The sequence below is a fragment of the Canis aureus genome, chromosome 1 (assembly GCF_053574225.1).
Source record: "Canis aureus isolate CA01 chromosome 1, VMU_Caureus_v.1.0, whole genome shotgun sequence".
Lineage (NCBI taxonomy): Eukaryota > Metazoa > Chordata > Mammalia > Carnivora > Canidae > Canis > Canis aureus.
The window spans coordinates 41,806,426-41,822,565 of NC_135611.1; the positions used below are offsets into that span (position 1 = coordinate 41,806,426).

The following is a 16,140-nucleotide window of genomic DNA, read 5'->3' on the forward strand; positions in this document are numbered from 1 at the left end:
TCTGCCACCACCAAATATTAAAGCTTCACATACACTTCCTACCACACCCCATCAGAGGAAAATCTCTGTTGATTACCTGTAAGAATCATGCCAACAGGATAGTTAATGGTTTCCCTGATGCAGCACAGATTTCAAAACATAACTGCCCCACATATGTGATTGTATGTCTGGGCTTATAAAACAGGCAGAAAATAAATACAAGTGAGGTCTTTCCTACAAAATAAAACCTCATTCAACATCATTTATCACATCCTTGTTATCTCCCAGATTAAATAGGAATCAGAGGCATTAAAGACTTACAACCAAGTCTAACAAAAACTTTTAAAGTATTTGAAATAACTTACTTTTGAGGAATCATTCCCCAGGTGCGAACACCGATTGGCACACCCTCCACACAGCTGGTGGTTAACTCTCCAGGGGAAACAAGAAGCATTAGTGAGGTAGAAAGATGAGCCCCCCCTCACCCAGCACCATGTAGCTAAGATCCCCCATTTCACTGTCCAGCAGCTCCTGAGAGATGACATGAGTCATCTCAGAAGGCTAGGCTGGGGCCCGCTGCCCTGTCTTTTCCAAATCCCCCCATTTTATTCAGCAGAAAGCTCTTTAAGATTTTTTGTTTTTAATAAAAACACTCTAAAGAGAAAGTAACGTCATAGATGGGCATGTTAGACTTAAGAGGAAGATGAGGCTCTGAAGGAGTCTGCTATTTTTATGACTGACATCATTTAACAGAATCAAGTCCTTACCCCCAGCCTCTGAGCTAGTTCATGGACACCAATGAGGTTCTGTGAGTGCACAGAATGATTTCAAGCCACTAATTGGTACCACACGCCTTTCTTCCATGCCCAGGACTAGGCCAGAGTAACCCAGCCTGGGAAAATCACCTCATTTGCCCTACCTTGACTTTGGACTTGGCTGGGTATGAGCAGAGTAGGCCAGTCCATTGGGCCAAATGACCTCACTTATGTAACTTTGCTACTGACTTTGGACAAATGTGTGTGGTCTTTACAATCCTCAGAACATTCTCGAACTTTAGACACCCTTGAAGAAGCTGAACCCTATCACAGCCACATCCTAAAATTGTTTACCCTCAGGTTTCTGATGTTCAATGAAAGTGCTAGAGGATTAGATCCAATTTTCTTTCTCTTTCTTTCTTTCTTTCTTTCTTTCTTTTTTTTTTTTTTTTTTAAAGTGGGTTCCTTGTTGGGCAAGGAGCGGGGCCTGAACTCACAACCCTGAGATCAAGACCTGAGTTGAGATCAAGAGTCTGATGCTTAATCAAATAAGCCAGCCAGGTGCCCCTAGACCTGATTTTCTTAATCTGCAGTCTGTATATCCCTTAGATAGATAGAGGCATAAACTATGAAATTAAATGAAAATCCCTTTTCTGGTAAGAGAACCTAAAGCATTCATCAATGTTGAAAAGAGTAATATCTAGAAAAGTATTAAGAGTCACTACTGGAGGACAGCTTCCATAGGGTAGGAGTAGCTCGACATCCTCCACCACCAAGCCAGACAGAGAAATTGTTCTTTGAATTGTCCAGGTCGCTTTGCACTGAGAGTCTCTGCTGTGGCCCATCACCACAGGCAGCCTGTCAGGGGCCTTGTTGACAAGTTCAGCTGCAGTGATGTTTATTTTAATAGAATTTTCTGACCTCTGGGGGTCATCAAGTTGCAGATGATCCTGCACGGCAGTAGGAGATTAACCACACCATATACATCTTAATAAACTTCCTACAAAGGGTAAAGATGCAGTTATGGCCCTGTTAATGCATGAAAAAGGAGAATACATAAGGAATGTGTGTGACTGTGTGTGTGTAAGTGTGTAAGAGAGAGCCCGAGAGAGCACATGTGCAAGAAAGGCAGCTTACCTTGCTGACAGACTTCTGAAAGTGTTAACATAAATGAAAAGTCCTGTGATATATATTCAAGGTCAGCTGTGGGGAGATTTTTTTTTTAAGATTTTATTTATTTGGGGAGATTTTTTTTTTAAGATTTTATTTATTTATTCATGAGAGATAGAGAATGAGAGAGAGAGAGGCAGAGACACAGGCCGAGGGAGAAGCAGGCTCCATGCAGGGAACCGGACGTGGGACTCGATCCCGGGACCCCGGGACCATGCCCTGGGTAGAAGGCAGTGCTCAACCGCTGCGCCACCCGGGCTTCCCGAAAGGAGAGATCACACCAAGTCTGATGAAAAAGAATAAAGTCCTAGAAACCCAAAACAAGTACCGATCTTCTGAGAAGTCGCCGAACACCTCATTCTTACGGTGCCTGTGGTTATCTTTGCAGATTATCCCGGTTTCTGTTACAGTCCTGAGGGAGAGACGAAAGCATTGTGTGGTTCTAAAGATGGTTCGGCTCCGTATCGGCTGAGAAGAAAATCTGGTAAATAGGATGCTGTGATCAAAATTTAAGAATCTGGCGGGGGGGACAAGCAGTGAAAGATCCTTTCAGTCTGACTGTCAGGCTTTCATTCTAAACGTTTCTATATAACCCTCTATTTCCCGGGGAATATAAAACACACCAATCAACTAGTTTCACTTTGCATAGCATCTTACCACTAGCATGCAGGTACTGAAAGCCTATTGACTAAGACTGGGGGAAATGATATCCTATAAATGGCACACACAAAAGATTATTCAAACCTAAACCTTTAGCCTGTGCTTGCTGAACCAGGCTCCTTGTAGTGTTCTCTTAGCCCTCAGATATTTTTGTCATTTGAATCAGTATCTCTTGAGTACCTACCTAACACCTCCTGCACTGCACTGAGGACAGGGAGTGTAAGAATAAATAATACACGTGACTCCTGCTTCTTAGGAGGTGATAGTTCAATGGGAGACTCAAAAAGGGTGAATAAGAACCAGTCTGCATAATGGACTGTGGCAGAGGTTGAGTGCAAGGAAGCTTAGAGAGAGATAAAGTAGAGAGAGGGGGCATTAACTCTCTAGGAGAGAGAAGGCTTCCCAGAGCAGAGCACCTGGGATGGAGTCTGGGAGCTGAGGAGGCAGATTGGGCAGGAATAGCACATGCAAAGACCCTGAGATTTGAGCCAGCACACCTTAGAGCAGACCTCTATTGCCAGTTGTTTGGCCTGGCTGGAACATGGGATGGAGCTATGGGTGGAGGTGGAGGTGTGCAAGGTAAATCAGAAAGAGAAATGGTTGGAGCTACAGAAGGTATGGGCTTGATCCTGCAAGCTACAGAAGGATTTTCAGCAATGAAATGTTTGCCTTTTAAAAAGAGAATTCTGGCCTGAAGTAGGCTGTCCATCTAGTCTGGAGGAGAGATGATAAAGGCCTGGATTAAGACAGTGATGAATGGGTTGGCAGGGGAAGGAAGAATGTTGAGATCCCATAGGACTGTGATGGAGGAAAACAGGAGAAATTTAGAATGATGTCCTGATAGCTAACTTGGGTAGGTAATGTCCATGACAACCAAGATAAGAACTTGGATGAGGGGTGCTTGGGTGGCTCAGCAGTTGAGCATCTACCTTTGGCTCAGGGTGTGATTCTCACTGCGAGGATTGAGATCCACATCATGCTCCCTGTAAGAAGCCTGCTTCTCCCTCTGCCTATGTCTCTGCCTCTTTCTTTGTGTCTCTCATGAATACATAAATAAAATATTATTTAAAAATAAGAACATGGATGAAAGAACAGTTATAGGGGAGACTGGTGAGTCTGAGGCGTGTTAGGTTTGCTCAGTCTGCAGGCACATTGGGGGAATCGCCAGATTGATTGTTAGCATTAGAGGTCTGAGGCTCAGGAGAGGGGTCCGGCTTAAGGATATAAAATTGAACACTGTCACCCTGTATGTGGTAGGTAAAGCTCGGGAAATTGCTCTACTAGTTGTGGGTAGGGTCGTTTTCCATTATGGGACTCCTTATTGCGCAGCTTAAATTCTATCCTACAGTTTAGTCAGAGAGAATGTCTAGCTGTTAAGTGTCTCTAAGTGACAGGGATTCAGGTATATTTAATTTTAAAAAGTGTCTAGAGCCCAAATAATTTGCTCAAATAATTTAAAAGAAAAAACTTTGATTTGGTTTTGCAAATGATGCTGGCCTTATTTTTTCCCCTAGAACCTTCCTCAAGATCACATAAAGTTTTGAAGACCAGTGGTAAGTCCTAAAATATCTTTTCTTTTTCATTCTTGCTGTTATCCACTGAGTCAAACCATACAAAAGCATAAACACCATATAAATTGACAGATTTTATTAACTTCTATAAGTAATAGAGCCCCATTATATAATGTAAAGCCAAATGACATAAAATATCTGCAATGTAGATAACTGGTATAAAAATATTAATATCACTATTATGTAAAGAAATTCCGTATGTCAAAGAGAAGAGACAAAGGACTCTCTTTTAAAGGGCAGAGGGGTATCTGGGTGACGTAGTCGGTTAAGCATCCAACTCTTGGTTTCAGCTCAGGTCATGATCTCGTGGTCAGGGATTGAGCCCTGCATCAGGATCCACACTCAGTTCAAAGTCTGCTTCAGATTCTCTCTCTCTCAAATAAATAAATATTTTTTAAATAAATAAAAATCAAAGGCAAAGAATGTAATTGGGCAGTATCACAGAAAAAAAACACAAATCATGAATAAAATTTATAAATGGTCACTCAAGTTAATAATCTGAAAAATCATTTAAATACATTTAAAGGAGATAGAGAAGGGAAAGCTATAAGCTCAACCAAAAAAATACAGAAAAACAGGCACTCCAAAATGAATAGTGTATAAATATCTGCAACCCTTGTGGAGCAAAATTTGGTAATGCCCATTTAAATTTAAAATACACATTTACTCCTGACTCAACAATTTCCCTTCTTTCACCTTTATAAATTTCACAGTGTACACTTCCTATATATAAGTGCTCCCCCAAGTGTGGCTAGATCCAAGTGTGTGTGTTCTCTGCAGCACATAAAATGCCCATCAAGTAGAAAAGAGTCCAATAAATTGTAGTATATCCTGGAATACTATGTGGAATATTCTGTAGTAGTCAAAAAGAATGGAATACCTCTCTACCTACGACAAGTGTGTCCACATATATTTAGCAGGAAATACAATGCTGCATATTGCACTTTTATTTTAAAAACAAAACCATGCATTGTGGTGGGCTGGGGCCAGTGGGTATGGGAGCTGGGAAGAGGACCATCAAACTGCTATAAGTATGGTAACTTCCACAGGGTGGGATTTGCTGAGAGGAATCGATCACTGTTTTCTTGATATGCTTTCATAATTAAACAGTGTTTAAAGATGAGCCACATGTCATCGAGGTATCTGAAAGGGAGTCTGTCAGGATGTGGCTAGGTACACCTTCCCCAGAAACCCACCTGAACTGCTCCTTAGCACAGTGCCAAGGTGACCCTGGTATTAAATGCTATCTGTATTGTTCAGTGAAAACCAATAAAATGTTTAAAAACTAACAAAAGCATAGCCTTGTGTTTAAGTGACTTTCATGGCTTAGGGCATGTACTTCAGATAATACATATTTGGGGGGAAGATTTTGAAACTTATTAACATGAACTAGTCTGTTGCCCTCAGGGATTAAGAAAGGTACTTGACACTCAGATGTATGTAAGGTTTTTTCTTTTCTACATATACTACAGGCTATATAACAAGGATAACTGAGAGACATTTTCTGAAAATGAAGTCTAAAGGGCCCCAATGCCTCTTGGGCTTCAGTTATTGACAAGTTTTAAAATCCTGTAAAATAGGGGTACTAACATATGCATGCAGTACATTTTTAAACCTTAAAATTAATTCTTTTAAAATCTTTTATTTTTCAGAAGCAGCACAAGACATCCAAAAGGTAAACACTATTACATTTCTTATTTTGAAATGTTTACTTAGGCACCCCGTATAGATACCCTTATATATCTCACCCCCAGCCCGTATTCCAAAGGTAAGCAATTATTTTACAGTTTGAGATGGATTTAAGTAACGATTCATCCTTATAACCTCCCTCTTCCTCTGGCTTCATTTCTCAGAACTAAGGTAATGATTTCTTCATCCCCCTCTCACCTCAAAAGCTGTAAGGTTTCCTAGGGTGTACTACACATATCCTAAGGACTAGTGTGACGCACCCCACATTGCCCTGCACCTCTAAGCATATAAGACCAAGGCTCCTGCCTCCCGTATGTTGCCCTCTTATCAAAACATCAGCCTTTGGTCACAGAGATCCCCTTCTAAGAATATGGGCTGGCTACTAGTATGAGAAGCATGATGAGAAGTATAATGAAACTTCATCATATGAAGTTTGGACTTTTCTTCCTCTGATAAAAGGTTAGGAGAGAGGAGGACTAAAAATGATATGCTCTATTGGAAGATGTCTATCAAAATTTATTACCTATGAAGAATAGATATTGTATCCTGACCTGAGTAAACCATGTCCCATTGTCTACTGACTAATTATCTAGGTTAACAATTCTTAGAGAATGGATTGTGGGTTTTGTTTAATGTTCTATATCTGTAAGGATGCAGTTGTGAAACTCTTTCCCCACAATTCCACTGTAGCACTCCTGAGCACAGGGCCTAAGTAACCTTATTAATAAATGCTGTATCTTTCCAATAAGTCCAATCACATGTCTAAAAATCAACAGTCTTACCTCAAAGTAATTTTCTTAATTAGAGCATGTGAATTTTTTTTCAAGTAGCACATATTTGGAAGCTTTTGAAACTTATTAGTTGGTTATTCTCCTGAAATACAGCATGAAATTTTGATTTTTTTAAATCTACATTGTTTTCATAAACAAGTACTGCAGAAGGCGCCCTCCTCTTTAAGGCAGCCAAACTAAGATCATGGAGCTAGGCTCTGGTTCATATTAGGTAGAAGGGATCACTCCACCAGTCCTCAGGATGGAATCTCAAGAGCTTGTTGGAAACTTTCGACAATAGTGATCAAGCCAAGTCTCCATATGGGGACTAACTAAACCTCATAAAATTTGAAGACAAGAAAGAAGTAAAGCAAAGTACTTTTTCCTTAGTGGTAAAATTCCATCTCCTAACAAGAACAAACAATACCAAATGCAAGGAGAACAGATTTACTAATGGTTAAAGAGTTTATAACAGGAAACATTCCTTAATAATAGCTTCGTATTTCTCCCAGAATACATATTCTAAGGCCGTGCGTGCGTGCATGTGTGTATGTGTGTGTGTGTGTGTGTGTGTGTGTGTGTAGACAAAAGGGAAGGAAGGAGGGAGAGAGAGAGCAAGAGCAAGAAAGAGAAGGGGGCTGTTAAAGTCATGCTTGGATTCAGGTATAGATTCAAATCCATTTCTGTCAATCCTATGCTATAAGATGACAGGCAAGTTGCTAACCTTACCAAGACTTAGTTTGCTAATGTACATAATCATTATAAGACTAAATGCAAAAATGTATTTTTAAAAGTACTTAGTACAGGGATGCCTGGCTAGCTCAGTCAGCGGAGCATGTGACTCTCTATCTCGGGATTGTGAGTTCAAGCCCCACATTGGGTGTAGAGATTACTTAAAACTAAAATCTTAAAAGAAAAAGTACTTAGTACAGAATATGGAGCAAAGCAAGTGCTCCACAAATAGTAGCTATCATCATCTTATTATTAATGGCTATAAGGCTAAGAATGTAGAAAAATGGGGAGGAGGAAATGTTCATCATGGTTCTACTGAAATTGAGATATCTAAACCACATACATTATGTCAAATCCACATACTGATTATTTCTCCATCTAAGAGCTATTTCAGTTCTCCTAATGATTTACTTTATGTAAAATATCAGTTTCCAAAGTCCTGCTATCTTCCTTTCAAGTAATTACCTTAAAAAATATCTTTTGATATTAAAAATTCAGGTTTTCTAATTTTCTAAAGTGTCTGGGAATCTTTCTGGGATGGAAGATTTTAAGGAGGTATTACTTCTGGCTGTTCACAAAATCCTTTTGTTACACTTTCAGATTGTTTTGTCATGACTTCACTAGTTAATACTAACTAATTTTATAAAACATAGTTACTGGGTGTCTGTATTTTATAACATGATACCAGTACAATCTGAGTAAGAAATAAGGGAGAGATACTAAAGGGTAAAGAAAAAAAATAGAGCCATAAATAAAATAAAATATTATATATATATATTTAGTGTGTATATATCCATATATGTGCATATTCATACATTCCTAGGCCTCAAATGGTCAACAATTTGTGTGAAAAAAAAAAAGCAAAAGATTAAATGAGATTCTTTTTAATTTCAAAGTTTTCATGGAAAAATAGCATTCAGGATGAAATTTTATTCTTGTCTTCCCTACTCTTCCTTCCTGGTATACAGGCAGGCAGGCAGATAGAAAGACATATTGTTAGCAGGTTATTTCAAGGTAATATGTATCCCAATTTCATCGACAAGTGATGAAAAATTCTTGCTAATTTTCATTCTTCTAATTTGACATTTCTAATAGGTTACTATAGTGTTTTGACCAGAAAATATGTCCTTGCTACTAATGAGTTTGAACAGTTCTTGACCCTTTCAACTCTTTGAAGCTAATTCTTATACCTACAGAGGGCGTCAGAGGACTGTCCACTCCCTCTATCTGCACAATTCAGCTCCGTCAAGAAAGGTTACAAGTTATAAACGACTCCATTGGGTTTTTTTTTAATTAGAAATTGTTAATGTCACAATATTTTATTTCCTAACAAGTATCTAAATATTACTTAATTAAATGTATTTTGAAAGAAAGTAAAATGTTTATTAAATTAACAATGGATTAAGTTACATGTCTGCAACAAAGGCTAGAATTAATAAACCAAAAACTTGCCTAGAATCTATAAACCAAGGCAATGCCAGTCAGGTGCATCGTAGGTCTGCAGATTTCAGGGAAAGCTTTAAGGTGTGGAGTCAGATTACTGACAGAGGCTTCTCATATACCAGAAATCACAAAAAAACTCCTGGGAGTCAAGCATCAGATAGAAACCAGATACAATGGCCCTTGATACCTATATATATGTTCATTTATATAATGTTATTTACCAAGTGTACATTATTAGAAGTATTTAAGAGTTTTCTGTATTTTGCTGATTCCCTGCATTAGGGTAAGGGGTTTGGAGTCAGACTTAAGTTTGTGCCCTAGCCTTTCTACTGACTGGAGAGATCCTGGATTTCCTTATGTGAAATTGGTACAATCATGTCTAATTCACTGAGTGACTATGAACGTTAAGTGTGGAGAATGTCTGCAAATGGCCTAACCTATTTCTAAGTAAATATCAGTTCCTGTCCTTTCAGCCCCTTTTGTAAAAATCTGAAGAGGTGCTTTTCAACTCCATTAATATCAACAACATGTACTGATCATTGGCTTTATGAACATTATAGTCCAGCGAGAGAAGCAATGTGTAAAACCAAGAAAGCGTCATATGTTATGTGTCCATGTCATGGCAGTTCAATCAATATGTTTCTATCCACTTCAGGTTTCCAGAGAGGAAGGGTCTCCCCAGCGGACCTCAACCCGGCCATCTCCCGCCCAGAGGAACAACCAGCCAAGCAGTTCTGCCATTATCAACGTGCTTCGTGGGGGTGGAGCCATCAGAAACATCTGGACAGACCACCAGATCAGACAAGCCTTATTTCCCAGTCGTCGGTCCCCTCAGGAGAACGAGGATGATGAAGATGATTATCAGATGTTCGTGCCGTCCTTCTCCTCCTCAGATCTGAACTCTACCAGACTGTGTGAAGACAGCACTTCCAGTCGCCCTTGCAGTTGGCACATGGGACAGATTGAGCCCACAGAGACCACCAGCTCCAGCCACCGGGTTGTCAGGCGGGCCAGTAGCGCTGGTGAGAGCAATACATGCACTCCTGAAATAAGAATTAGGGACAGTGGTGGCTCTCAGTACAGCCCCCGAAGGGAACTACAGAGTGACCCTAAAACAGAAGGGCAGGATGGAATGACTCCCTTTGGGTCATCTATAGAGTTGACTATTGATGATATAGACCATGTCTATGATAACATAAGTTACGAGGACTTAAAACTAATGGTTGCAAAACGGGAAGAAGCTGAATCCACACCCCTCAAAATAGCCAGGGACTCTGTTCGCCCCAAGAGCACCCCAGAGCTAGCCTTCTCAAAGAAGCAAGCTGGCCACGAGAAGAGCTCTCTGCACACAAAAAGGGATGGAGCTCTAACAGGTTGCCAGGCATCCAACCAAAGCACACACGAACTCCAGATGGTTGAGGAAAACATCTATGACACCATAGGGCTCCCAGATGCACCCTCGCTGGATTTTAACTGCAGCAGCCTAAAGCGTCCCAAGAGGAGCACCTTCTTAGGTCTGGAAGCCGACTTTGCCTGCTGTGACAGTCTGAGGCCCTTCATTTCCCAGGATAGCCTCCAGTTCAGTGAGGATGAAGCTCCTTACCACCAGGGGCCTTCTGATAATGATTATTTGAGTTTGCTCTATAACTCTTTCAGCTGTAACCTATCTATAGGTGATAAATCTATATCTGATAAGTTGTCTGAAGAAGTAGATGAAATCTGGAATGACCTGGAAAATTACATCAAGAAAAACGAAGTCAAAGCTAGAGACCGGCTCCTCGCAGCATTTCCTGTCAGCAAAGATGACGTGCCAGACAGGCTGCACTCCGAGAGCACACCTGAGCTGGGCAGAGATGCGGCGCATTCTGTGTCTACCCTCTCGCTTCCTGAAGGTCACACCTTCCTCACGCCCCTGAAAGACAAGCCTGGCAGAGCTGGCCGGGCCAACTGCCCTTTTGAAGAGGACCTGATTTCTAAAGAAGCCTCCTTTATGAGTCTTAACCGGCTGTCTTTGGCCAGTGAAACACCTCCCATGGAAAACCCCTATGACTTGGCCAACAGCAGCAGTCTGTCCCAACCAGACTTGGAAATCCCTGACGCCGGGATGGATGTCAGTGATAAGACAAGAAGCAGGGTTTTTATGATGGCCAGGCAGTATAGTCAGAAGATCAAGAAGGCAAATCAACTTTTAAAAGTGAGAAGCCCAGAGTTGGAACAGCCACTGGCCAGCCAGCAGCATAAATCCACGCACAAAGACCTGGCAGCCATCTTGGAAGAAAAGAAGCAAGGGGGTCCTGCCATCGGTACGTTCCTTCACACTGCTTTCCCTCCTTCTTGAAATTAGGATGAGAGGGCAGCTTTCAGGTTCTAAAAGTCCTCGAAATGGTGAGAACGTTGCCACTCAGACATTCGTTCTCTCAAATTGAGACCACAGACCTAACTACAAACACCTACAAGGCCATGACTAATCTTTTCCCACTTTAGCTCACAGAGTCGCACAAGTCGGAGCCAAGATTCGGTTCTCGGAGATTTTGTTGTTTGTATAACGCTGTCTCTACAGACTTGATATTTTAAGAAGTTTTCACTAATCTGAAGTATGAAAAATAGCAATCAGTTGAACTTGTGGCAGGTAGAGCTTTTCCCTGTGTATCACTGTGCCGGGACGTGTCATGGCTCGTGTCAGCTTTGAAGATTTGGAAGCATGTGGAATAGGGTTGCTCCAGAATCCTAACAAAAATGCCCACTCATCCTGACAGATGAATAGGAGGCTTTTCCCACTTTTAAAAAGCTGTCCATCCTATATACCTCAGATGTTTTCTCATGTATTTCTCTTACCAGTTGACTTTTTTAAATAGTTGCCATAGAATAGCTGGTGTCATGCATTTAATACTGTCTCACTTGGTATTCTCAGATAGCTTCCAAAAAGTATAATTCTTTCAATCAAGCTTCCTTTGTGGGGCAGAAAACTGGGATCTCAGGTATGATATCGGTATGATTAGGACTAAAGGAAGGTTTGACTTCTTTCTCTGTTATAAAAAAGTACAGAGACAAAATCTGATACTGAGAACACAGATGCAAATGAGACACATGATTGTCATGGAAAGAAGAAACCCAAGGACCCTGGCTCTCACCTTAGGAGCTTTTCACCTCTGGACCCAGAAAGATTTCTGAGGTTAGGCCCAGGAATCTGCAATTTAAAACTGTGTGTCCTTTTGATCCTATTTTAAGAATCCCAACCCTAGATTTTCTGACAAAGGACCACCTTGGTATCAAATGAGAGGAGACCTGTCTCCAATTAAAAGTAGAACCCAGATGGCTCAATATCAAGGCACATTCAGGTAGTTAGGATGGTGACATGGCTCATCTGGCCAGATTGATGCCACTAGCCCCCTTTCTTTGAGATTGATTTCTTTATCTCTGCAGAAAGTGAGTAAGAAGGAGATATCCAAATCCTAAATGAAGCCACAAGTTACAACAAGAATCTATAGGGAATTTTAAGTTTGGGAGTGTTTAAGAATTGTCCAAAGCTTTAATCTTTTTCTAGAGCTACTCATACAGTTTCATAATAAATAGGGAAGGTAAGCCCTGAAATTGCTACCTAAAGGATTTTACGGACTCTCTTGAATTGTTGTTCTTTTTAAATAAAGTGAAGGTGAAAAGTGATTTTTGTATGAATGTGAGAGACGAGATGCCATGTATTTTTCTCCTTGCAAGAATTTGTTTGAATTAATTTGTGTACCTTTTCCATTGCTAGCGTTGCTAAGCTGGTTGTTGTTACACATGGAAAAAGTGACAGAGTTCCAGCTATGGAAGGGCTGTTTGGGGCATAGATGGCACTGGAAACAGTAGTGCGTGCACAATGCAACCACCAACTCAACATGGAAGGAATAGAATAAGGTTTCTGATGATGAAGGATTATACCAGACTGTTGTTTAAAAAGTGGTAATTGCCTGAGCCAGGTTGTTTTGAACATGGACCATTCATTAAGTTGCAAAACTCAAACCTTGATAAAAGCACGTCCTTCAATGTAGAATCATTAGGGCTTACAACCACCTTGAATAGTCTTCTTTTTTTATCCACCTTTTAAGTATTCATAGATGTCCCTTTGGGGTTTTCTTTTGCTTTTTACTTTTGGTTTATTTTCCATTTGTTTTGCCTATTGATGTCTTCTTAGGATCCTATGGGATCTTTTTCTCAGCTCTGCGTCTGGGTCCTTTCTTGACATGGTTGGTTACTACCGACGTTCTCCCCAACAGAGAGGAGGAGATCTCTAAAGTCATCTTCTGAGAGTGGGGTCTCCACCGCTATCTGGCAGGAGCACGTCCCTAGGGCCTGCCATCTCTCGGACCTGAGGAATCTTCCATCTGGGTGGATCGAGACCACTTCCTGTGCCCACTAGGCTTTCAATCAGTTGACATGATGACTCCTTTTCTCTCTCTTGTTTATCTGGGCACAGGACGTCATAATCGAACGGACCGATTCTCCAGACTTCTTCGTATGGGCCTTGCCACTTTGCCAGGAGCTTGCTCTCGGTGTTGTACGGAAGGAGGAACGCCCTATTCACCTGCTGAAACTCTCGAGCACCTTTATTGAACTCTCTGGCGGGGGTCTACAGGCCCCTGGTCAGATTTCTGCCTCTAAATCACCCATCCAGGTCTAGTGACTCCCACTGTTCAGAGCCTGTTGTAGCATGCCGGCATTCCTGTGTAGTCAGGCCTCCCCCCTTGATAGTCTTTGAGGCAAACAAGGCCTTTGGGTTCCTTTTTTGTGATGTTTTACATGGGAGAAAGCCTCATATAGGCTGGAGGAATTTTCCTGTTTGTGTAGAGAAGGCAAAATAACATTTTATGCTTTGGTCTACATCTCAAGCAGCATCAGAAGCTTTGATTGTAATCCTCTGTCTTGAAAACAGTGTATTTCATACTTATCTCAGCAAGGATCACTTCCAGTTTTTATCTGGAATTCTAAGAACACCTCCTCTTAAACTTACAGAGGATAAATAAACCAGACACAGCCCTGAGGTTGTCACATAATGATAACATATATATTGTATACAGGATATCGATGCCAGAACTAAGGATGATGGGGAACTTTGATCTAGCTGACTAATACTAAGGTTTTTAGACCAGAGGTGTCATCTTGGACTGGTTATTTCCTATAAGTCTGGTTAAAGAAATCTGTTTAATGACAGATGTTGTTTTGGAAGCATTCTTTTATTTACATTGCCATTGAACAAATTACAGGCTCTCTTAGAGTGCCAGCTGAGACAGACAAAACACAAATCCCTAAAACTTAGAAAGGTATAGTATATTGGTCTATTCATGTGATACTTTTTATTCCAAATTTATAAATGGTCAACTTTTTATTATCCAAAGATAAACTGTGCCCATTTTGAGTTATCTATAGGAAGCATTTTGATCAAAGACTATATTCCTGCCTCTTTTTTTTTTTTTTTCCCTCTACTATGCCCCAGATTTTCTAGGCTGCCCATCCACTCTCTGTGGTATGGTCTTAGGGAAAGCACATCCATTTTTAACCCTAGGCTTAAAATAAAATGCAGTCCAAAAATTGTTTGAATAATTATGTAGTTCTTGAGACCAATTTGTATCTAGAATTATGCTTGGTGCTCTGCAAGGATTGTTCTCCAAGATTAAGTGCTCATGGACTAGCTAAAATGATAAACTAGCCCATGTAAAACAACTAGCAACACAAGATTATGTGTGTGTGTACATGCATGTCCATGCATTTGTGTAGCGTATAGCTAAATAATATGGCCCACACTAAGAATATAAGATTTCAGAGGAGAGAAATGGGTTAGAAAATGATTCATGGAAGGGGTAGGGCTTATAGAGGGTCTTTAGCTATAAATAAGATTTGATTAAGCAAAGGAAGAAGAAGAAGAAGAGTGTGATTAAGGAAGAAAGAGGCATGAAAAACACTGTGGTTATCTTGGTTTCAGGTCATCTGGCCTATCGTGTTCTAAAGTCAAAAGCTAATTGTTCTTACACAACTTTATGGTTAAACATTGGTACTCAAATAGGTTAACCAGATGTTTTCATTAGCTCTCATTGTATTCTCCAAAATTGTCATCTTTGGGACTTTATGAAGGTTAGGGCCTTCCTGACTTAGCTTTGGGATCATATTCAGGGCCACAGCATAGAGGAGAATGGTTTGGGCAGAATCATTTGACAATCAGGTGCCACTAATTACCAGCGACTGTCTCAAGGTCTAGCTGCCATTGTTTGGGCTATTAACTATAAAGTTAATTAAATATTATAGATTTCAGAATGGCTAACATAGGCACTTTGGTGTTCACAGAAACTTTCAATCTCTTAAGGGGTTGCCAAATTTAATTGGTATTAAAAGTCTTTACCACTTAAGGAATAATAGCTCAAGTTTTTGTTACTAGGAATTCTAAACTAAGATTCTCTGTTATTCCAAGGAATTTGGGCTTAAAAACCTGGAGGATCTGATTATGGGATCTATGAAAACGTAAACAGATGATTTACTCCAATTTGGGAGATTTGGGAGGCAAACAATTTGAGAAGGTTGCAGTTAAAGGCACCCAGAATAACAGCCAATATCTTCTGTTCTAATAAAAGAGTTTAAAGAAATGGCAGAAACTCAACTAAATATTTTGTTTAAATTCAAGGAATAATTTGCTAACAATGGGCTACTAAAAATATTAATAGCTTAAAGAAGAAGGAAATGTAATGTCACTTGCTGGCCATCATATATGGGATAGCTCCTTTTGTAGAGACTGTGTAGATGTGGTGTGGGCAATTTATCGGATGCATGGAATTCTTTGATTCTAGGGCAGTCTCATGGGTACCTGGATTGGGTTGATTGGGGGGGGGGGGCGGTGCAGTAGCTCTTGAAATTGACATCTTTGGGCTCTGTCTCTGAAATCATTCCTGCCCCAAGAGAGTATTCTATCCATAGCACGGTTCGGTTCTGTTAACATCTTTAGAAATGTCTGTATTAAGAAGTGGAGCAGAGAGGAGAATGGCCTCATAGCTGAATGTGAAGTGGCAATAGCTTTCATGGAGTAAAAGCCAAATCCTGTTCTGGACAAATACTAGAGGGTATTACATTATCAATTATATGCACAGATGACTCATTCTCAATATCTTAGGAGCATAGACTTTAGTGAATGGCTTCTTGGTGATGGGAAAGAAGATGCGGGTCAGTCAATACACATGGTTTTGAAATCCTGGAAAGGAGGCCCTCCTGTAGACACTGGTTTCCCAGACAGTGGCAGGAGACTGCTGCCCAGAAACAAGAAATACAGGAACAGCCACCAGGAGAGGACTCTTCTGGGAGTCCTTGTCTGAGAGCAGTCAAGGCTAATGAAAACCCAAAGGTAGCCAC

General features: G+C 40.5%; 1 protein-coding gene across 5 annotated transcripts in view; it reads left to right on the plus strand.

Annotated features, from left to right (window-relative positions):
• The window catches only part of PLEKHG1 (pleckstrin homology and RhoGEF domain containing G1), a 224,808-nt gene that overhangs the window by 204,664 nt on the left and 4,004 nt on the right, over positions 1 to 16,140 (plus strand). For all 5 annotated transcript variants that reach the window (XM_077896712.1, XM_077896677.1, XM_077896686.1 and 2 more), the window contains 4 exons: positions 2,293 to 2,388; positions 4,079 to 4,117; positions 5,788 to 5,810; positions 9,425 to 11,072. In XM_077896712.1, coding sequence (XP_077752838.1) covers positions 2,293 to 2,388; positions 4,079 to 4,117; positions 5,788 to 5,810; positions 9,425 to 11,072 — 1,806 coding nt within the window. The remainder of the gene's footprint in view (positions 1 to 2,292; positions 2,389 to 4,078; positions 4,118 to 5,787; positions 5,811 to 9,424; positions 11,073 to 16,140) is intronic.